The 22,809-nt window shown below is 50.6% G+C and overlaps 1 protein-coding gene across 1 annotated transcript in view; it reads right to left on the bottom strand.

Annotated features, from left to right (window-relative positions):
- The window catches only part of LOC129462622 (uncharacterized), a 154,158-nt gene that overhangs the window by 99,012 nt on the left and 32,337 nt on the right, over nucleotides 1–22,809 (bottom strand). Inside the window, exons 11-20 of the mRNA XM_055242744.1 lie at nucleotides 22,423–22,608; nucleotides 21,566–21,718; nucleotides 18,797–18,941; nucleotides 15,769–15,927; nucleotides 14,322–14,446; nucleotides 12,061–12,255; nucleotides 5,433–5,588; nucleotides 4,081–4,265; nucleotides 3,024–3,206; nucleotides 1,892–1,983 (exon numbers count right to left, since the gene is read on the bottom strand). Coding sequence (XP_055098719.1) covers nucleotides 1,892–1,983; nucleotides 3,024–3,206; nucleotides 4,081–4,265; nucleotides 5,433–5,588; nucleotides 12,061–12,255; nucleotides 14,322–14,446; nucleotides 15,769–15,927; nucleotides 18,797–18,941; nucleotides 21,566–21,718; nucleotides 22,423–22,608 — 1,579 coding nt within the window. The remainder of the gene's footprint in view (nucleotides 1–1,891; nucleotides 1,984–3,023; nucleotides 3,207–4,080; nucleotides 4,266–5,432; nucleotides 5,589–12,060; nucleotides 12,256–14,321; nucleotides 14,447–15,768; nucleotides 15,928–18,796; nucleotides 18,942–21,565; nucleotides 21,719–22,422; nucleotides 22,609–22,809) is intronic.

Here is a 22,809-nt window from a genome sequence, read left to right as displayed (position 1 = left end):
GTGAAACTCGTCTCAAAAAAAAAAAAAAAAGTTATGCGATATGTCAATAACTTACCAACCCAGGAGCCAGCAAACATTCTTCGTAAAGGGCCAGATTGTTTGTTTGTTTAGTTAGTTACCTAGATAGCTAGCTAGAGACAGAATCCTCCTTGGTCACCCCGGCTTGAGTGCAGTGGCATGAACACAGCTCACTGTTGCCTCGACCTCCTGGGCTCAAGTGATCTTCCTGTCAGCCTTCCAAGTAGCTGGGACCACTGGTGCATGCCACCATGCCCGGCTAATTTGTTAATTTTTATTTTTGTAAAGACAAGGTCTCACTATGTTACCCAGGCTAGTCTTGAACTCCTGGACTCAAAGAATCCTCTCACCTCGGCCTCCCGAAGTGTGGGGATTACAGGCGTGAGCTATCCGCTGGCCAGATAGCCAATATTTTGTGCTTTGCGGTCATACAGTCTAGCTTGCAACTACTCAGCTCTGCTGTTGTGGGACAACGTGGCTACAGGTGATATGCACATGAAGGGGGTGTGCTGTGTTCCCAAACAACTTTATTTCTGGACACTGAAATTTCAATTTCATCAAGTTTTCATGGTATAAGATATTCTTCTTTTGACTCTTTTTAGCCACTTAATATAACAACCTACCCTTAGCTCACTGGCCTTTATAATTAGCCATTTTGCCTACTCTGGAATATTTGAGTTGTTCCTATTTTTTGTTCTAAATAATGATGCAACAAACATCTTTGTGCACAGAGCATTTTTAAGTGATTTTGGTTTGCTTTTATAGGGTGGAATTCTAGAAGCATTATCATTGACTGAAGTGGTTGGTACAGGAAAATAAAGCCGGGTGCAGTGGCTCATGCCTGTAATCCCAGTACTTTGAGAAGCCAAGGCAGGTGGATCACTTGAGCCCAGGAGTTCGAGACCAGCCTGGATAACATGGTGAAACCCTGTCTCTACAAAATACAAAAAAAAAAAAAAAAAAAAAAATTAGCTGGGCAGGGTGGCAAGTGCCTGTAGTCCCAGCTACTCAGGAGGCTGAGATGGGAGGATCACTTGAGCCTGGGGAGATGGAGGCTGCAGTGAGCCATGATTGCACCACTGCACTCCGGTCTGGGCAACAGAGACCGTGTCTCAATAATAATAATAATAATAAAAGTACAATATCGGGATCCCAATTCGCTATGCCAAAAGGAAAAAAGTAAGCTGGAAGCTGAGTCATGCAAGAAGCTGCCTTCTCTCTTATTCCTAAGCAGGTAGCTACAGATAAAAGGTTAAATATTTGCGCAGCTATTCTATATTCACCTTATCTTATGTAAAGTGTTGATTTGTTGAGCAAGTATGAAAATATAAGTGACTATTCCCTTCCCTGCTCCTTTTCCCTTGCAGCTTGTGGATTCAGTCATGTGACCATACCCTCCCTCTTTCCCCTCCAGCCCACTTTTCCCCTTTAAACGAAGGGAGGGAGAGCATTAGGACAAATACCTAATGCATGCGGGGCTTAGAACCTAAATGACAGGTTGATGGGTGCAGCAAACCACCATGGCACATGTATACCTATGTAACAAACCTTCATGTTCCGCACATGTATCCCAGAACTTAAAATAAAAATGATAAATAAGTAAATAAATATTGAAGCTTTCAAAACCATCTCTGGAAAAAGGCATAGACCACAGATTGTTCTGTGGATTTGTGTTCCTTTATTTCCAAGCATGTCCTTAACCTCAGCAAAGTAAACGTCTAAATTGATTGAAACCTGTCTCAGATACTTTTTGGTTTGCAGAATATGATACTTTTAGGGCAGGAGAGCAACTCTGGGATCTGGAGATGGCACTTTTCCCTTCAACCCCAGGATGCCCACCTCGGTACGATGGCATGGAGGCCTTGCTGCCTACCTTCCTCACCAGTACAGGACTGGACCTCAGAAGGGCCAGGGACATGTCTGAGACTCCTCACGCCATCCCTGGTGATGAAGTACAGCTGAGAGCTGGGTGGGGAAAGAGGACAGTGTCAGATGCATCATTTTCATTCATTCATTTGACAAGTAACACCTTGAGCTGCCAGAGCTTGGCACAAGGGCAAATTCTACTCTGAGCGGGGCCAGCCTTTGGGCAGTGCACATGCTGGTGGGGTGATACTCCATGGGCACAGGGACAGATGCTGAGGATCACAGAGAGTGACAAGTGCTGTGAGAAACCCACATGGAGGACAGCATGGCACAGGGCTGTCTCGGGGATAGAGCAGGGCCTCCCCTAGCTGGGATAAGGAGAGTTCTCTGCAGAGGTAACATCTGAGCAGAAATCCAAAGGATGAGAAGGAGCTTTTGTTCCAGACAGAGGACACAGCAGGTGCAAAGGCCCTGGGGTAGGAACAAGTTGGCTGCTTTAGGAGCATGGAAAGGCTGGTGGGAGTGGGTCAGGATGGAGGGGGACAGTGAGTGAGGGGCAGGGAACAGGGGCAGGTGTGAGGAGGAGGACAGAGGCGGGCAGAGCCCCCATGGGGCAGGACAAGGGAAAGAACGCAGGTAGGTGGGGCAGCCTGGACTCTCACTGCCTCTAAAATTGCCCCTCTCCAAGAGTCACCTCCCTAGGGGTCACAGACAAGCATGCCCCAGAGGGACTCCAGCAAAGAGCTGAGGGGTCTGAAAATTCTCCAGCTCTCACCTCTCAGCTGCCCACGGTCCTTGTCAGACACACCCACCCTTCACAGTCAACACACATGCTCATGGACACACAGGCACTCCCACAACACACTCCTCACTGACACACTCACAGACACACCCTCATACACACAGCAGCTCACACACACTCTCATATGTCTGATCATGTGTACTCACACAGGCCCATGGGTACACATACTAACACACATGCATGCTAATGTCACATCCACACCCATGCACATCCCCTTGAGCACACGCAGACATGTGCTCACACACTCACGTGCATGCATGCACGCACACACACCACACACCTGCTCACCTGTGCCCTTGTGCTCATGGTTCCCTTCCTGCCGACACTGCGCACCCACCTGAAGCTGAGCAGCTCCACAGCCTCCTCAGGCGTGTTCAGATGCACCTTAAGGTCCTGGCCCTTCTGCACCTGGATCCCGCCATCCAGGCTGGCGACGCCACGGACACTGGTCACCCACCTCACCCCGGCCTGCCCCAGGGCACCCGCTGTGCCCATCTGAGCCGAGATCTGGAGCAGGGCACTGAGGGACAGGCATGTACCAGCTGCATCCCGAGGGCCCTGGGGCCACAGACCCCACCTGCCACCCCCAGCGGCCCCCTGCAGTCCTGAGCCACAGCAGCCCCTCCACCACCGCCACCACTGGCACCCACAGGCTGTACATGCACCAAGCACTTTCCAGTCCTCACCTGCACTAATTCCTCTTACAGATGGGGAAACTGAGGCTCAGAGAGGTGAAAGCACCTGCCTGGGTTCCATGACTGGGACAAAGCATACAGCTGGGACACGTGAACCCCGGGTGTCTAAATCCCAGCCCAGGCTCTTCACGCCAGAGAGCACCCAGCCTAGGGCATCCACATTCCCCATGTCAAACCCAAGGCCCAAGAACAGCTCAGCTGAGGGGCTGGGGACAGATGCTCAGCAGCACCATGACAGGTTCCAGAATCGGACCAAATATTGCACACATTCTGCTCTGGCACCATGTGGCCCCAGGCTGTCAGTGTCCTCGCCTTGAACCTTGGTTTCCTCATCTGCCAGTGGGAATAAGCAGCACCAGCCTTGGTTGGTTGGGAGGGGATCGCATGAGTTTAGTGAGCTCAAGGCTAGCTCCTCTCCTCCCTTCTGGGTGGGGTGGATGGAAGGGCATAGGGTTGTGGCCAGCCACCTCGCACTGCAGTGTGACCTTGAATATGTGACCAGGCCTCTGTGAGCCTCAGTCTTCCCACCTGTAAAGTCGATCTAACCACCCAGCACCTCCGCACACAATCTCTTGGCACAGGTGTTCTGCAGAATAGGGATCCTCTCCTGCCCATATGGATGTCACCCAGGCCACTGCAGCCCTCTGTAGGGATGGGATCCCACCACCTAACCCGTGCCAGCTCCCAGGAGCTAGATACCTGGGCTTGACATAACCATTCACAGAGAAATCCGAGCGCTGCTGGAAGTCAGCGGTTCCTCGGACCCGGATGCTGATGGCGGCCGAGGCGTTTAGGGTCAGCCGGGCAGGAAGGCCAGACACCGTGGGAAAGACCAGCTCCTCTGTGGCCAGGCTCAGCCTCCGGTTCATCTGCACCTCCTGCCCCTGCAGCCAAGAAACCATAAGCGGGGGCTGGGTGCCGTGGCTCACACCTGTAATCACAGCACTTTGGGAGGCCGAGGTGGGTGGATCACTTGAGCCCAAGAGCGAGACCAGCCTGGCCAACATGGGGAAACCCTGTCACAACTAAAGATATAAAAATTAGCTGGAGTGGTGGCGCATGACTGTAATCCCAGCTACTCGGGAGGCTGAAGCAGGAGAGTTCCTTGAACCTGGGAGGCAGAAGTTGCAGTGAGCCGAGATCGAGCCACTGCACTCCAGCCTGGGCAACAGAGCAAGACTCCATCTCAAAAAAAAAGAAACAAACCATAAGGGGACACGTGGCCACCCCGCTGTGGGCCAGGCACCCTCTGAGTACTGAGCACAAGAGATTTCACGTGTCCTCAGAGAGCACGTGATCCCAGTTTCCAAATGAGGAAACTGAGGCCACAAAGATAAATCTCCCACCAAGTCCCGGTAACTAGAAAGGGATAGAGCTAGGTTTGAACCCAGCAAGTTTGCTTATGAGAAAAGGTCGGGGTCAGGTTCAGTCAGGTGGGGAGGAGCGTGGATCCTGCCTAAGGTTCCAGGCAGTTAGTATGCACCAGGCAAGCTGCAAGCACCCTGCTGCATTTTCACCATATTAGTTCCTTTAATACAATTGCTCTATGAATGAATATTTTGGTTGAGACAGTGTCTCACTCTGTCGCCCAGGCTGGAGTGCAGTGGTGCAGTCTTGGCTCGCTGCAACCTCTGCCTCCCAAGTTCAAGCAATTCTCCTGCCTCTGCCTCCCGAGGAGCTGGGACTACAGACGCCCGCCACCATGCCTGGCTAAGTTTTGTGTTTTCAGTAGAGACAGGGTTTCGCCATGTTGGCCAGGCTGGTCTCGAACTCCTGATCTCAGGTGATCCACCCCCTCCAACCTCCCAAAGTGCTGGGATTACAGGCGTGAGCCACTTCACCCAGCCAGATATTTTGTTATTTTTTATTTATTATCCCCATTTCACAGATGCAGAAACTAAGGCCATGGTAAGTGAATCAATAGGTTAGAGAAGGTAAACGACAGAGCTGGGATTTGACCTTGGGCAGCCTGGCTCCAAATTTCATGCCCTTAAGTGCTTTGCCAAAGTGTCACAGGGCAGATGGCTTGGGTAGGGGCAGGCAGGAGCTACCTTCATGAGCTTGATGGAGAGCTCGGCCAGGTTCAGGTACCAGTGGTTCACGTGACTCCCCGTGGCCCCGCAGTTCACAAAACTCAACTCCTGCCCCAGCACCTTCATGCTCAGCTCGCATCGCAGAGCCTGCTGGGCCCCACGCCTCCGGGTCACCTGGGGGAGGGCCCAGACAGGTCACAAAGAGCGGAGTTAGGGTTAGCAGAGTGATATGGTTTGGCTGTGTCCCCACCCAAATCTCATCTTGTAGCTCCCATAATTCCCACATGCCGTGGAAAGGACCCTATGGGAGATGAGTGAATCATGGGGGCAGTCCTTCCCGTGCTGTTCGCGTGATAGTGAATGGCGCTCGGGAGATCCTATGGTTTTAAAAATGGGAGTTTCTCTGCACAAGCTCTTTCTTTGCCTGCTGTCATCCATGTAATACGTGACTTCCTCTCCTTGCCTTCCACGACGATTTTGAGGCCTCCTCAGCCACTTGGAACTGTAAATCTATTAAATTTCTTTCTTTTGTAAATTGCCCAGTCTCTGGTATGTCTTTATCACTAGCATGAAAACGAACTAATACACAGGGCAAAGTGCCTGTACGTTGGGAGGGGGAAGAGGTGGCTGAAGAGAAAGGTCAAGAACTTGTGGGGTCCAGATGAGGCTTGCAAAACTCCCAGAGCACGAACCAAATACCAATCCCGGATGTGTTTTCTCTGACTTGCACCGTAGTGCCCAATGCTGAGAGAGATTGTGTATGTTTTCATGAAGGTTTTATTTTAGGATAATTTTAGATTAACAGGAAAGTTGAAAACTGGCTTGGAATGGTAGCTCATGCCTCTAGTCCCAGCACGTGGGAGGCCGAGAAAAGAGAATTGCTTGAGGCCAGGAGTTTAAGACCAGCCTGGACAACATATCGAGACCCTATCTCTACAAAATTAAAAAAATTTTTTAAAAAAGCCAGGTATGGTGGCACCCACCTGTACTTCCAACTACTTGGGAAGCTGAGGTGGGAGGATCACTTGAGCCCAGGAGTTCAGGGCTGCAGTGAGCTACGATCATGCCACTATACTCCAGCCTGGACAACAGACAGAGCAAGACCCTATCTGTGAAAAAACAAGAAAAGAAAAAAAAAGAAAATTTGCAAAGACAGTACAGAGAGTTCCCATGCATCCTTACCTGATTTCCCCATTGTTAACATCTTACATCACCAGGATGCATGGTGCAAACTAACAAACCAACATTGGTATGTTTCCATCAACTAAACTCCAGAGTTCATTTACATTTCACCAGTTTTTCCATTAATATCCTCTTTCCGTCCTGAGATCCAACCCAGCAAACCCCAGTGCATCTCATTGCCGTATCTCCCTGGTCTATGGTTCACAGCAGTTTTTTAGTCTTTGATTGTTTTTCATGCCATGTACGTTTTTTATAAATTGAATTTGGAAATTGGGAGATTTTATACAAAACCCAGCTCTCCAGCTTCTCTATAAAGAGAAACATCGGGCTGCCCACCCTCCCCACAACAAGGGGCAACAAGGAACCAGAGCTGAGCAGTGGCTGCCACTTTAGCTGCGCCATGGGCTTCCTCTGTCCGCCACAGTCCCCACCACTCCCTACTGCCTCTCCAACACTGAGGCCAAGTACCTGCTGCCATTCATCACTGCACTCATGCACAATGTTTCTCGGGATGTGAGCCTCTAGGAAAAGTGAGAAAATAACGGACAAAGGCGACTGTGCATTCTAAGAAAAACCGTTTATATCTAGCCGACCTCCCTCTTTCAAGTCTCTTGCTGCCCCCAGCTCTAGTCCAAGATGCTTTTAAGAGCGAGGATTATTGCCCTGCTCATCCTGGTGTTCCCAAGCCCCAGGTTTACACTTGGTGGTTAGGAAACATGTGATCAAGTGAACCAATGCCCCAACCATCCACCTTGGTCACTGTCAGATGTACATGGCAATGACATTTTATAGGAGCAAAATGTTGCCAATAATCTAAGACTCCATCAATGGGAAAATGGTTATGTAAACTGTGGTCCCTACCCATAGGATGAATATTGAAATACCTGCAAATGGTGAGCTTCTAATAAGAAAATACTCAAGTGATAATAAGTAGAGAAAAAGACTAAGCAATTTCACCCTAAGACTAAGCAATTTCACCCTAAGACTAAGCAATTTCAGTCCTAGGTGTACGCCCGACAGGTACAAATACACACGTTCCCTAAGAAGGCAGGCCCAAGAGTCTTCATAGCACTGTATGTAACAGCCAGCAACTGATGGATACAGAAATTGTTGTTTCTTCACACAATGGAATACTATGCAGCTATGAAAAGGAACAAATTATAAGTACACACCACAGGATAGAGAAATCTCACCAATTTTAAATCAAAGTCAGACACAAAAAGAAGTACAAGAGCAGCACTATTCAGTCACAAAAAGGCAGAAACAGTCCAAATATCCATCAGTGAATGAATGGATAAACACACGTGGTACATCCATACAATGAAATATGACTTGACCTTAGATAGGAATGGAGTACTGAGCTACGCTACAATGTGGGTGAACTTCCAAAACACTAGGCTAAGAGGAAGAAGCCAGACACAAAGGTCACATATTATATGGTTCTATTTACATGAAATACCCAAAAGAGGTAAATCGATAGAGACAGGAAGCAAATTGGTGGCTGTTGGAGGCTAGGAGGAGGGGCTGCTGGGAAGTGACTCTTTCATGGGTGCAGTGTCTCTTTTAGGGGTGATAAAAGTGTTCTGGAACCAGACAGAAGTGGTGGTGGCACAACCTGGTGAATGTACTAAATACCATGGAATTGTTCACTTTTTTTTTTTTTTTTTTTTGAGGCGGAGTCTCACTCTGTCGCCCAGGCTGGAGTGCAGTGGCCCCATCTCGGCTCACTGAAAGCTCCGCCTCCTGAGTTCACGCCATTCTCCTGCCTCCGCCTCTCCAAATAGCTGGGACTACAGGCGCCTGCCACCACGCCCGGCTAATTTTTTGTATTTTTAGTAGAGATGGGGTTTCACCGTGGTCTCGATCTCCTGACCTCGTGATCCGCCCGCCTCGGCCTCCCAAAGTGCTGGGATTACAAGCGTGAGCCACTGCGCCCAGCCTTTTTTTTTTTTTTTTTTTTGAGACAAAGTCTCACTCTTGCCGCCCAAGCTGGAGTGCAATGGTGCAATCTTGGTTCACTGCAACCTCTGCCTCTTGGGTTCAGGCGATTCTCCTGCCACAGTCTCTTGAGTAGGTGGGATTATAAGCACCTGCCACCACACCTGGCTAATTTTTGTATTTTTAGTAGAGACGGGGTTTCACCATGTCGGCCAGACTGGTCTCGAACCCCTCATCTCAGGCAATCCACCCACCTCAGCCTCCCAAAGTGCTGGGATTGCAGGCATGAGCCACGGCGCCCAGTCCTATTCGATTTTTCATTTTTATTTTTTTGAGACGGAGTCTCGCTCTGTCACCCAGGCTGGAGTGCAGTGGCGCTATCTTGGCTCTCAGCAACCTCCGCCTCCCAGGTTTAGGTGATTCTCCTGCCTCAGCCTCCAGAATATCTGAGATTACAGGCGCACACCACCATGCCCAGCAAATTTTTTGTGTCTTTAGTAGAGAGAGGGTATCACTATGCTGACCCGGCTGGTCTTGAACTCTTGAGCTCAGTTATCCACCCACCTCGGCCTCCCAAAGTGCTGGGATTACAGACAGGAGCCACCATGCCTGGCCAATTGCTCACTTTAAAATGGTTATTTTTACATATGAGAATTTCATTTCTTAAAAAAAAAGAAGAGTATACGGTGAATGATTCCATTTATACAAAGTTTACAAAAGGAACTGGATGTGACTTCTACTGCCAACCAAATTGGAGTAATGAAGACTGGGTTCAACCTCCCACGTGGAGCAGCTGGTAACCCAGATGACACAGGCTCAACAATGGTTCCCAAGACACAGACATCAGGCAACCCATGACGATGAACCCCAAAAGATGTAAATAAGCAAGATGAGCCCAGCTTCCTGCCTGGAGACAGTGTCCAGGCTGTGGTGCAAGGAGTGGGAACGGAGGCTGAGCCGGGGGACTCTCTGAACTGAGGAGCTGGGGGTATGGGGAGACCCTGGCAGCTGGATTTTGCAGGGCAGGGTACCAGAGAGGAGAGGGCTGAACAGAGAGCGTGCTCGGAGGTCTGCAGAAGGTCCTATGAGAATCTCTGTAACATCCCATCAGGCAAAAATTTCCGAGCTGTAACAGTCAAAGCTCTATCAGCCAAAGAAACTAATAAACTTCATGAAAATTAAGACTTCCTGCTATTTTTTGGAAGACACCATTGAGACAACAGAAAGACACACCACAGACTGAGAGAAAAAATTTCTGAGTTACACATCTGATGAAGAACTTGTTTCTGGTCAGGCGTGGTGGGTCACACCTGTAATCCCAGCACTTTGGGAGGCTGAGGCGGGAAGATCACTTGAGGTCAGGGCTTCAAGATCAGCCTGGGCAACACAGTAAGACCCCATCTCAACAAAAAAAGAATAAAACTTAGGTGTGGCAGTATTGCCTATAGTCCCAGCTACTCGGGAGGCTGAGGCAGGAAGATCACTTGAGCCCAGCAGGTCAAGGGTGCAGTGAGTGCACTGCACTCCAGCCTGGATGACAGAACCAGACCTCAACTCAAAAAAAAAAAAGAAAAGAAAAAAATCAACAACTTATTTCTGGAATATAGAAAGAATTCTCAAAACTCGGTAATAAGAAAACAAGCCAACAAAATAAGAGGAGCAAAAGATTTGAATGTACATTTCACCAAAGAAGACGTACAACAGCAAATGAGCACGTGAAAAGATTATCAATGTCATTAGTCATTAGGGAAATGCAAATTAAAGCCACAAGATACCACAACGCATTACTGGAATGGTTAAAATTAAAAAGTCTAACCATATCAAGTGTTAGTGAGGATGTGGAGAAACTGGAACTCTCACACACTGCTGGCGGGAATGCAAAAATGGTACAGCCACTTGGGAGAATGGTTTAGCAGCTTTAGAAAAATTTAAACATATACCTACCATATGATCCAACCACACCTACTAATTATCGAAGAGAAACAAAAGCACATGCCTAAAGACTTGTACACAAATATTCATAGCAGCTTTCTTTTCAATAGCCAAACCCTGGAAACAACTCAAATGTCGATCAACAGGTGAATGGAGAAACAAAGTCTGGTATATCTATACAATAGAATACCATTTAGCAATAAAATGAAAGAAACTATGTTATAACCTATAGCATGGGTGAGCCTCAGAAAAATTATGCTGAATAAAAGAAGCCAAACAAAAAAGACTACATGGTTTTTTTAAAAAGGACATGTTGGCAGGTGTGGTGGCTCACACTTGTAATTCCAGCACTTTGGGAGGCCAAGGCAGGAGGATTACTTGAGCCCAGGAGGTTGACACCAGCCTGGGCAACATAATGAGACCCTGTCTGTACAACATTTAAAAAAAAAAAAACTAGATAGGCATCATGGCATATGCCTATAGTCCCAGCTACTCTGGAAGCTGAGGTGAAAGGATTGCTTGAGCCTGGGGGGCAAAGGTTGCAATGAGCCAAGAGCACGCCACTGCACTCCCACTTGAGTGACAGAGTGAGACTGTCTCCAAAAAAAAAAAAAAAAAAAAAAAAAGACATGCTGTGTGACCTAATTTACATAATATTCTAGAAAATGCAAACAAATCTATGGTGACAGAAAGCCTCTCACTAGTTTCTGGGGACAGAGGAGAAGTAAGAGGAAGGGATTTTTTTTTTTTTGGAGACGGAGTCTCACTCTGTCTCCCAGGCTAGAGAGCAGTGGTGCTATCTCGGCTCATTGCAAGCTCCGCCTCCCGGGTTCACGCCATTCTCCTGCCTCAACCTCCTGAGCAGCTGGGGCTACAGGCACCCACCACCACGCCTGGCTAATTTTTTGTATTTTTAGTAGAGACGGGGTTTCACCGTTTAAGCCAGGATGGTCTCGATCTCCTGACCTCGTGATGCGCCCGCCTCGGCCTCCCAAACTGCTGGGATTACAGGCGTGAGCCACCGCGCCCGGCCGGAGGAAGGGATTATTAGGGATCTGGAAGAGACTTATGGGGGTGATGGGTATGTTCATAAACTTTATCATGGTGATGATCTCATGAGTGTGTACATGGGTCAGAATGTATCAAATTGTACACCTTAACCATGTAGTAGTGCTCACCGTGTGTCAATCAGACCTCAACAAAGCTCCTTTTTAAAAAGTAGAACAAATTGATGCTGCCAGAAGTCAGAAGAGTGGTTACCCCTGGTTAAGGACGGGTATTAACAAGAACAGGAGGACAAAAGGGAGGCTGGGAGCTGGAGATGGTCTGGGTGCTGGTGACATGCGTGTGTTGAGGTGGTGGACAGGCAGGCTGTACACTTACAACTTATGCACTTTTCCGTGCGTAGGATCTATTTCAAGCAACAGTTTTTCCAAATAAAGCCAGCTACCAGTTGACTACTCAGATTTGAACCAGCCACTTAGGAGGAAGCATGGTCAGAGTTCATAGACACTGAAGTCTCAGGTTCAAAAGCCCGAGCAGAAGCAGGATAGGCCTGCCTGGGGGAGTAGGGTGGGTGTGGCACCTCCCTTACCTTCTGCTGTAGGTCTCTCATCCTTCTGTCTCTGTCTCCTGGACACTTGGGGCTGGCTGGCTGAGGTGCAGGCCCTGGTTCTGGCCCTGGGGGCTTTTCTGGCTCGGGCTTTCTCCCGTCTTCCTGACTCCAGAATGGCTTCCTGCCAAACAGCCTTCGAGCAATTTCCTCAGCATTTTCCAGCCGGAGCCCAAGCTGGGAAGGGAAGCCAGGGACTCAGGGAGTAACATTTCAGTCACAGGGGTGATGGTGAGCTGTTAGGCTGGGGATATGAATGGGGGACCCAGAAGGCTTGGCCAGGGCACTCCAGGCTCCCTGGAGCTGAGGTTCAGGGACACAACCTTGGAAAATCCACCACTGTCTCTGTATCTGCTTGGTAGACGCCACACGGCAAGAATTCTTGCCAATTCTTTAAGGCTTGGGTCAAATGTCATCACCTCTGGGAAGCCCTCCCTGAACTCCCATGTCACTCTCTTCCCACCTCCTCTGCCCCACACACAACATACTCAGATTGGAATGTGTGTCTTCCTCGAAAGATCCAGGATGAGGGCAAGGGCTCGTGTATCAATCACTAGGCACCTGCACGACCTCCCCTGGAGGGGGGTGGTTCTCAAACTTTGATAGGTGAATAAATGGATCCTTCCTTCTGTCCCTCCCATCTTCCACCTGCCCATCCACGCACCCCTCTGTTCACCTATCCTTTTGTCCTTCCCATCCATCCATCCATCTGCCTCTCCACCTTCCATCTTTTCTTTTCTTTGTTCTATCCATCCTTATTCCTATTCATCCATCTGCTCTTCCTTTCTTATGGACCCCTCTCCTTCCATCTATTCTTTCTTCCCTCTTTCCATCCAGACATCTCTGATAGCATTTTCAGAGAAGTCACCAGAGACCAGCCCTTGACAATGACTGGTGACTGGATGGATGGGTAATAGATGGATTTGTGACTCAGAGGATAAACGATGGATGAATGGGAGAACAGATGAATAAATGGGTAGGTGAGACAGTAGACAGAGATGGATGGGAAATTACATGGCTGGATGGACACACAGATGGACAGATGGGAGGGTGGGTATGTCCATGGATGGGTAGGCGGCTGGGCAGATGAATAAGTGAATAGATGGATGGGTGGGTGGGTGGTTTGGTAAATGGATTGAGTGAACAGATGGATGGATGGAAGGATGGATGGATGGATGGATGATAGGTGGGTAGATGGATGATGAGTGGGCAGATGGATGAATGATGGCTGGATATATGGTGGGTGGGTGGATGGATGGTGAGTGGGTGGGCGGGTGGATGAATGGATGATGGGTGTGTGGGTGAACGGATGATGGGTGAGTGAACGGATGATGGGTGAGTGAACGGATGATGGGTGGGCGGGTGCGTGGGTGGGTGAAAGGATGATGAGTGGGTGGGTGGGTGAAAGGATGATGGGTGGGTGGGTGGGTGAAAGGATGATGGGTGGGTGGGTGGGTGAAAGGATGATGGGTGGGTGGGTGGGTGAAAGGATGATGGGTGGGTGAGTGGGTGGGTGAACCGATGATGGGTGGGTGGGTGAACGGATGATGGGGGTGGGTGGGTGGGTGGATGAATGGATGATGGGTGGGTGGATGAATGGATGATGGGTGGGAGGGTGGATGATGGGTGGGTGGGTGGATGAATGGATGATGGGTGGGTGGATGAATGGATGATGGGTGGGTGGGTGGATGATGGGTGGGTGGGTGGATGGTGGGTGGTTGGATGAATAGATGATGGGTGGGTGGGTGGATGAATGGATAATGGGTGGGTGGGTGGGTGGATGAATGGATAACGGGTGGGTGGGTGGGTGGATGAATGGATAATGGGTGGGTGGATGAATGGATAATGGGTGGGTGGGTGGATGATGAGTGGGTGGGTGGGTGGATGGATGATGGGTGGGTGGGTAGGTGGCTGGATGAATGGATGATGGGTGGGTGGATGAATGGATAATGGGTGAGTGGGTGGGTGGGTGTATGGATGAGATGAATGAGAGGGATGTGGGTGGATGGACAGATGGACAGATGAGCAGGTAAGTGGATAGATGGATGGAGGGATGGAGGCATGTAGGTGAATTGATAGATGTATGGACGTATCTATGGGTGGGTGGGTGACTAGATATTAGGGGAAGAGACTGAACAATGGAGGCAAGCGATGGACGGACAGACAGGTCAGTGACCGGGATATTTTTTGGCCCCAAGTCTAGGAGAGGCCCTGCAGAGGCTACAGCAAGGCTCCCCTCTAACCTCCAGAAGGTTGAAGGCACGGCCCATGGTGTGGATGGTCAGGTTGACTGTGGCAGAACGGGGAAGAAAGGAGGCAGGAGAGAAGAGAAGGGTCCTCTCCAGGTTGGCTCCCAGGCTGCCAGACACTAAGAGTAAGAAAAGAACATCAGTATTGTGAGTGTACATTCTGTACACTTACAGAGTGGGGTCTGGCTACTACCACAGGGCCATACCCTGAGACAGGGCCAGACACATGGTGCGTCTTCCCACCCCTCCCTGGCCAGGATAGGAAACAGCCTTAAGCCTTTTCAAGAACAGAGGGAGTCCAGGACAGAGAGTCACACACACCCACTTCTGCTGACAGGCAGAGAGGAGATGCCCAGAGCACCCAACCCCCAACCCCAGGCTTCCCAGAATGGCTGAGGTAGTTTTGGAGCCTTAGGTTGAAAGAGATTCCCATTATTATTTTCTGTTTAATTACAACAAAGAGGCAGTCTCAGTGTGGGGCTAATCTCTTAACACAGGAAAAAACACTTCTCATAATTCACAGCCCTCAGCAAACCACAGAATCCAGAAGAATTTAATAAAACACTGTTTCGGCCAGGCACAGCGGCTCATGCCTGTAATCTCAGCTTTGGGAGGCCGAGGTAGGCAAATCACTTGAGGCCAGGGGTTCGAGACCAGCCTGGCCAGCATGGTGAAACCCCAACTCTACTAATAAAAATACAAAAATTAGCCAGGCATGGTGGTGTGCGCCTGTAGTCCCAGCTATTCGGGAGGCTGAGGCAGAAGAATCACTTGAACCCTGGAGGCAGAGGTTGTGGTGAGACGAGACTGTGCCACTGTACTCCAGCCTGGGCAACAGGGCAAGAGTCCGTGTCAAAAAAAAAAAAAAAAAAATCAGTGTTTCATTACCCACCTCTGAGTGTACAGTACTTCTTTTTAGGACTACCTTCTCTATACAGAGAGTTAAGTTGATTTTCTATTAATGGCAGTGATAGATAATTTCCTTTTTAACATAAATATAAGGTACAAAGAGCCAATTTAGAGAAAAGATGTAAGTATTCAGTTGAATGCCATAAAATAACTGATATGACTTCTGTCTTCCAAAAAAAATGCAGCAGGTGCTATGGAAATACTGCAAATATATTTTGGAACAAGCAGCATGTAAGTTTTTTTTTTTTTTTTTTTTTTTTTGAGACAGAGTCTCACTCTGTCACCCACGCTGGAGTGCAGCGGTACAATCATGACTCACTGCAGACTTGACCTCCTGGGCTCAAGCAGTCCTCCTGCCTCAGCCTCCCAAAGTGCTGGGATTACAAGCTTGAGCCACCACACCCGACTGGCATGTAAATATTTGACCCCTTGACACAACATCTGATCCATATGCTCTCAAGAGCTGGAGCTCCAGGGTCCCCCAGCCTTTGTGGTCCCAGAGCAGGACAGCGGATGCCCAGGATGGCCATACCTGATTGGAAGGTGACATCAGAATAGGACGAGTGTTTCCACATTTCTGGGTGGAACTCCTGGCTGAGGATGTCCTCGGGGAGGGTGTCCCGCAGGGCCCGTTTCAGGGGGTCATGCGTCTCCAGCAGCTGCAGGAGGTGACTCCACACAAAAGAACCCACTGGAATAGAGTCATGGGCAGCAGGGAGGGGCTGTGAGGAAAGGGCCAGCAGCTGGTGCTGTCCAGAGAAAAGACCCTCCCGACCCCATCCCAGTCCTGCAATCCCCACACACGGGGCTTCTCAGGAGTCGGGCTGCAGAGACCTATGTCCTCTTTCAAGAAACAGCAGCCAACAAGTCGTGCCTGAACAGAACTTGGAAATCCAGCCCGTAGTATGGAATTCTGACACTCTTCCCAGAAGAGAAAGGAAGGTGTCATGGGCTCAAAAGTCAGACCTGAGTCTGAACCCAGTCCCAAAGCTCAAAAGCTGTGTGACCTTGGGATTGTCCCTCTGCCTCTCTGAGCCTCAGTTTCCCCATCAGTGAAAATGGGAAGTCAGACCTGATTTCAAATCCTCGTTCCACCATGTACCAGTGTGGCCTGAGATGGTCACTCCAGCTCTGGGAACCTTAGTTTTCTTATCTGAAAAAGGAACTAACAAAGTGCCCTGCAGGGCTTATTTGGGAAGATCAGTTAAAAACAGAGCCTGGACCTAAAAAGACTAAGTACGTTTCAGGATCAACAAAAGGTGACGTGTGACCCATGAGTGTCCCTGGAGGAATAAAGATCAAATGAAAGCTTCATGGGACTGAGTCCAACGGGGAATATTAGAGTCCTACAGGGAGCCCCCAACCCTCCCCCTATTGTCCCAGGCTCTTAGAAGGTCCAGTCAGGGGCTTCTGGAATACTCTATCACAGAATAGAGCAGAATGTGGGTTTTTAGGGATAAGGTGCCCACTTATTCCCACTGGACAATACATCAGGTGGTACCCCAGGGCCACTGTGGAGGCTGAGCCCCTCAGCTGATCCCCTGAGGAGGGGTTTAGCACACATCACACCCCATGCCTGAAACTGCCAGTGCAGACAGCTGTATCTTCCAATAGTGCCATCTCTTCAGAATGCAATTCAGCAACATCGCATCAGACTTTCAAATGCGCATACCCTTTACCACGGCAACTTATCTTCTGGGAAATTATCCTAAAGTGAGATTAACTCAAGGGCCAAAGGTAGCTGTGCAGGTAGGTTTGCGGTTGTTGCTTCTAATGGCAAAAGACCAGAAACAGCCTAAAGGCCTATCAGTGGAGACTGGTAAAATGGGTTATAGTACAAACTTCTGGCGGAACACCCACACAGCCACAGATGAGAGTCCATAAGACCTATAGATGAGCGACAAGCTCCTAGACATGCTCAAGACAAAAAGCAAGGAGCAGGCTGGACCCAGTGGCTCACCCCTGTCATCCCAAGCACTTTGGGAGGCTGAGGTGGACGGATCACCTGAGGTCAGGAGTTCGAGACCAGCCTGGCTCACGTGGCAAAACCATCTCTACTAAAAGAATACAAAAATTAGCCAGGCATGGTGGTGCGCATCTGTAATCCCAGATACTCAAGAAGCTGAGGCAGGAGAATTTCTTGAACCCAGGAGGCAGAGGTTGCAGTGAGCCATGACCGTACCATTGGACTCTAGCCTGGGCAACAGAGTGAGACTCTGTCACAAAAAAAAAAAAAAGAAAAAGAAAAAAACTGGGGGCAGTGGCTCATGCCTGTAATCCCAGCACTTTAGGAGGCTGAGGTGGGCAGATCATGAGGTCAGGAGATTGAGACCATCCTGGCTAATGTGGTGAAACCCGGTCTCTACTAAAAGAATACAAAAAATTAGCCAGGCAAGGTGGCGGGCGCCTGTAGTCCTAGCTATTTGAGAGACCGAGGAAGGAGAATGACATGAACCCGGGAGGCAGAGGTTGCAGTGAGCCAAGATCGCACCACTGCACTCCAGGCTGGGCGACAGAGCAAGACTCTGCCTCAAAAAACAAAACAAAACAAAACAAAAAACAAAACAAAAAACAAAACAAAAAAGCCAAGCACAACAGCAAGTAGAACATGATCCTGGGATGCTGTTGTTAAGAGGTACATGTGTATGTTTATCTATGTATTACAAGTTCTGATGTAATACAAAGGAGAACTGTTCACAGCGTGTATCTTCAGGACACAGGAAAATATTGGGGGCAAGACGAAGGAAGACTAATTTTACATTTGTCCCTTGCCTATGCTTTAAAATTTTGATTATATAGCTACACTGCATTAATAATAATAGCAGTAGTGATAACAACATTAAAAGCAAAAGTCACACATATGGCACTTACTATGCTTTCTAAATGTCTTTGTGTATTAACTCATTTTATGCTCACAACACTCTATGAAGGAGATACTAGCATCATCCCTATTTTACAGATACAGAAATGGAGGCTGACAAAGGTTTACTTACTTGTCTAAAGGCATACAGCAAGGAAGTTGTGAAGCTGGGATTTGAACCTGGGCTCTCAGGCTCCAGGCTGTCACCCCACTGCACATTATGGAAAATTTTTCAACAATCAGTTGAACTTATTTTTTTGAATTTACATCTTTGGGTTCAGGTGCCTGTATAAACGGAATTGTCTCACTCCAGAAGGGATCTGAGATTTACCGATGCCATCCCTCTTCTATCTTAGGTCTCTCTTTAGGATACTGTGTCATGATCTGGCCAGAGCTAAAAGAGGCCTCACTGATTCCCATCCCATTTTACAGATGAGGAAACTGAGGACCAGAGAGGAGAAGCAACTTCTCCAAAGTCATCCAATGACAGAATGGGGACTGGAATTGCCATGTGGCGGAGGGAAGAATACACAGCCCCTTATCTAGACGGTGTAGTGGAGAAACAGGGAAAAAAGAAGACAGGAGGATACCAAAGGGGTGGAGGGGAGAGGATGCTCTCAAACCCCCTGCACTCTTCAGGAGGTGCCCTCCCACCCCCACCCCTGCCCACACCCCTCCCACAAACACACCCATGGCTCACCCTGGGTGGACACCTCGCCTGCCTGGGTGCGCCGCACCTGGGCAAACACCTCCTCACTGGGGCATCTCATCAGGGCCAAGTACGCATTGATACGGATCTCAGCATCCTCCTCCGGGGATTGGTACAGGCGGGAGAGCACAGATCGCTGGCTCGGGCAGAAGGAAGGCCATCACCCAAGGCCCACCTACCTCCACCCAGGAATATGATGCCCCTGGCTCCAGCAGGTGGACCTGCTGCCTAGCCCCAGCTGTCCTGATGTCCCCACTGTGGGAGGCTTCCCCGACACACACTCACCTGTGGCGCAGTTGTGGGAGGTAGCAGGGGTTCACTGACTGTGCCTAATTCCCAGTCTACCAGCCCCAGCCTAAAGCCTCATCAATTCCCCCAACAAATGGGCATGGCTACATTCCAATAAAACTGTTTACAAAAACAGCATAGTGTCTCCACACGCAGGAAGTCTTTAAATGTCTTGGCCTTCCTGGGCCCCTTCCTAAGCAAGCCACCTCCCCACATTGTGACTCCCTCAACACCTACTGGCTTCCTCCACAGCCAGCCAACCACCCACCCACTCACCCATCCACCCACCCACCCATCCATCCACCCACCCACCCATCCATCCAGCCACCCACCCATTCACCCATCCACCCACCCACCGATCCATCCACCCACCCACCCACCGATCCATCCACCCACCCACCCATCCCTCCACCCACCCACCCATCCCTCCACCCACCCACACGTCCATCTATCCACCCACCCGTCCATCTATCTATCCATTCACCCATCCACCCACCCATCATCCATCCACCCACCCACCCATCCATCCACCCACCCACCCATCCATCCATCCACCCACCCATCCATCCACCCACCCATCCATCCACCCATCCATCTATCCATTCACCCATCCACCCACCCACCCATTCACCCAACCACCCACCCATCCTTCCACCCACCCACGCGTCCATCTATCCACCCACCCACCCATCCATCCACCCACCCACCCACTGATCCATCCACCCACCCACCCATCCCTCCACCCACCCACCCGTCCATCTATCCACCCACCCGTCCGTCCATACACCCACCCGTCCATCTATCTATCCATTCACCCATCCACCCACCCATCATCCATCCACCCACCCACCCATCCATCCACCCACCCATCCATCCATCCACCCACCCATCCATCCACCCACCCATCCATCTATCCATTCACCCATCCACCCACCCACCCATTCACCCAACCACCCACCCATCCTTCCACCCACCCACCCGTCCATCTATCCACCCACCCACCCATCTATCCACCCACCCACCCATTCACCTATCCACCCACCCACCCATCCATCCAGCCACCCACCCGTCCATCCAGCCACCCACCCGTCCATCCACCCACCCATCCATCTATCCATTCACCCATCCACCCACCCATCATCCATCCACCCACCCACCCATCCATGCAACAAATATTAACTAAGCAGCAACTATGCACCCAGCACTGTGCTAGGTGACAGCCATAAACAAGGTCAACCCAGTCCCTGTCCACCTGAAGCTGGTATCCTAGTATAGGGAGACAGTCAATGAGATTAGCATGTGAAATATATAAAAAGTTAGGAGGTGGCCAGGCATGGTGGCTCACGCCTGTAATCCCACCACTTTTGGGAGGCCGAGCCGGGCAGATCACAAGGTCAGGAGATTGAGACCATCCTGGCTAACACGGTGAAGCCCCGTCTCTAATAAAATTACAAAAAAATTAGCTGGGCATGGTGGCGGGTGCCTGTACTCCCAGCTACTCGGGAGGCTGAGGCAGGAGAATGGCGTGAACTCGGGAGGCAGAGCTTGCAGTGAGCGGAGATGGTGCCACTGCACTCCAGCCTGGGTGACAGAGTGAGACTCCATCTCAAAAAAAAAAAAAAAAAGTTAGATGGTAATAAACCCTATGGAGGGAAAAATGAAATGGGGAAACAGGACCAGAGCCAGGGGGACCTGGGAGGTTCAATTTCAGGTGAAATTGTCAAGGGAGACCTCACAGTGAAAGTGCCTTTTAAGCTAAGACATACAGGATGTGAAAAAGAAAGGCCGGGGGACATCTGGGGGAAAAGTGTACCAGGAAAGGCGACAGCATGTGCAAAGGGCCTGGGGAAAGAGAGGGTCACAAGTGTTTGAGGAAGAACAGAAAGGGCAATGTGCTGTGGAAGAGGGATGGGAGGTGACAGGAGCAAGTGAGGCCCAGAGGTCAGATCCCTCAGGGCCTGGGAGGTCAATGAAGGGATTGTGACTTTGACTCTGAGTAAGAAGGGAGGTACTGGTCCAGGGATTAGAAAACTTTTTCTGTAAAGGGACAGACAACTCTTTTAGACTCTGCAGGCCATGCGGTCTCTTGCAATGACTTGACTCTGCAGGTGGAACAGGAAAGCAGCGATAGACAGCACATGAGTGGGCATGGCTGTGTTCCAATAAAACTTGACTGACAAAAACAGACAAAGGGCCAGGAAGTGGCACATGGCACATAATCTGCCAAACCCTGTACTAGAGGGGGCACAGATGGCACTGGTAATCATATGGTTGTGTTTTTGATAAATAATCTGCTTCCCACACTACACACAGGCTTAGACCTGGCTACCTGTTCACACTAGTACCCAGCCCACAGTAGGTGCTCATTAAATACATGATGAATGAACAATTGAAGAAGTGAATTAGCAAATTGTGGTTCCACACCCACCACCACCCAACCCCAACCCAGTGAAACAGCACACAAGGGCTCACGTCTGCAGAGCAGGGGACCCTCCGGAAGGCCTGGATGGCCCCCAGCCGGATCTCGGGGGCGCCGCTTCTCAGAGATGCACAGGCACTCAGTGTGGGGGTGAGAGCCATGGCTGCCAAGCCCGCGTTGCCAATCGCCTTCAGCACAAGCTGGAGCTACATCGAGATGGAGGCAGGACCATGAGGGGCAGTAGCGTGGGGTGGGGGGGGCAGTAGCGTGGGGTGGGGGGGGCAGTGGGGTGGGGGGGGCAGTGGCGTGGGGGGGTAGTGGCGTGGTGGGGGTAGTGGCGTGGCAGGGTAGTGGCATGGGGAGGCAGTGGCGTGGGGGAGGCAGTGGCGTGGGGGAGGCAGTGGTGTGGGGGAGGCAGTGGCGTGGGGGAGGCAGTGGCGTGGGGAGGGGCAGTGGCATGGGGAGTCAGTGGCGTTGGCGGTGCAGTGGCCAGGGTGAGGCCTGTGAAGGGCATTTACCCACCTTCTCGGGGTGGGGGCCGATTTCTGTCCCCAGCCACTGCTCCAGACCCCGTGGGCCAGCCCTGGCGCCTTCCTGGGCATCTCACCCCATTTCCCCTTCCCCCCTTCACCCCATCCCCACAGAGTGGCATTGGGTGGGAGCAGGGGCGTGGAGGGGCAGTGGTATAGCAGGGGCAAGGGCCTGGGGGGCAGGCAGGAGGGTGGGGGGGATGGGGTGAGCGGGGATGGACTGAAGGGGGAAGGCGGAATGAGGGTTAGGAGGAAGGGGGAAAGGGGGGAAGGGGGAAAGGGGGAACCCACCCCCACCCTCTCCACCTGGAGCTTGCCCGCTTAGCTTGGGCCCCACTGGGGGCACTGAAACAGGTACTCAGGACACTGGATGTCCTCACCTTGTCATCATCCGAGGGCTCCTGGACGGTACAGTTCTCACCCAAGGCGTCTCCCAGGATCCTCACTAGGGAGCCAACTCCAGGCAGCTGCCCGCAGGACCCATCCAGAGAAGCACAGAGGTTGTGCACCAGGGCTGAGATGCCCAGGAAGGCGCCAGGGCTGGCCCGCGGGGTCTGGAACAGTGACTGGGGACAGAAATTGGCCCCCACACCGAGAAGGTGGGTAAATGCCCTTCACAGGCCTCACGCTGGCCACACGCCGACTCACCTGGGGCACTTCATAATACAGAGCCAAGTCCCCCAGAGTCTGAACAAATTGCTCTGTTCAGGGAACATTTTAAAAGCACCCCAGAGGCTGGACACAGTGGCTCATGCCTATAATCCCAG

This window comes from Symphalangus syndactylus, chromosome 14, assembly GCF_028878055.3.
Source record: "Symphalangus syndactylus isolate Jambi chromosome 14, NHGRI_mSymSyn1-v2.1_pri, whole genome shotgun sequence".
Classification (NCBI taxonomy): domain Eukaryota; kingdom Metazoa; phylum Chordata; class Mammalia; order Primates; family Hylobatidae; genus Symphalangus; species Symphalangus syndactylus.
Note: the sequence above shows the minus strand (reverse complement) of the source record. Positions and strands in the feature narration are given on the sequence as shown.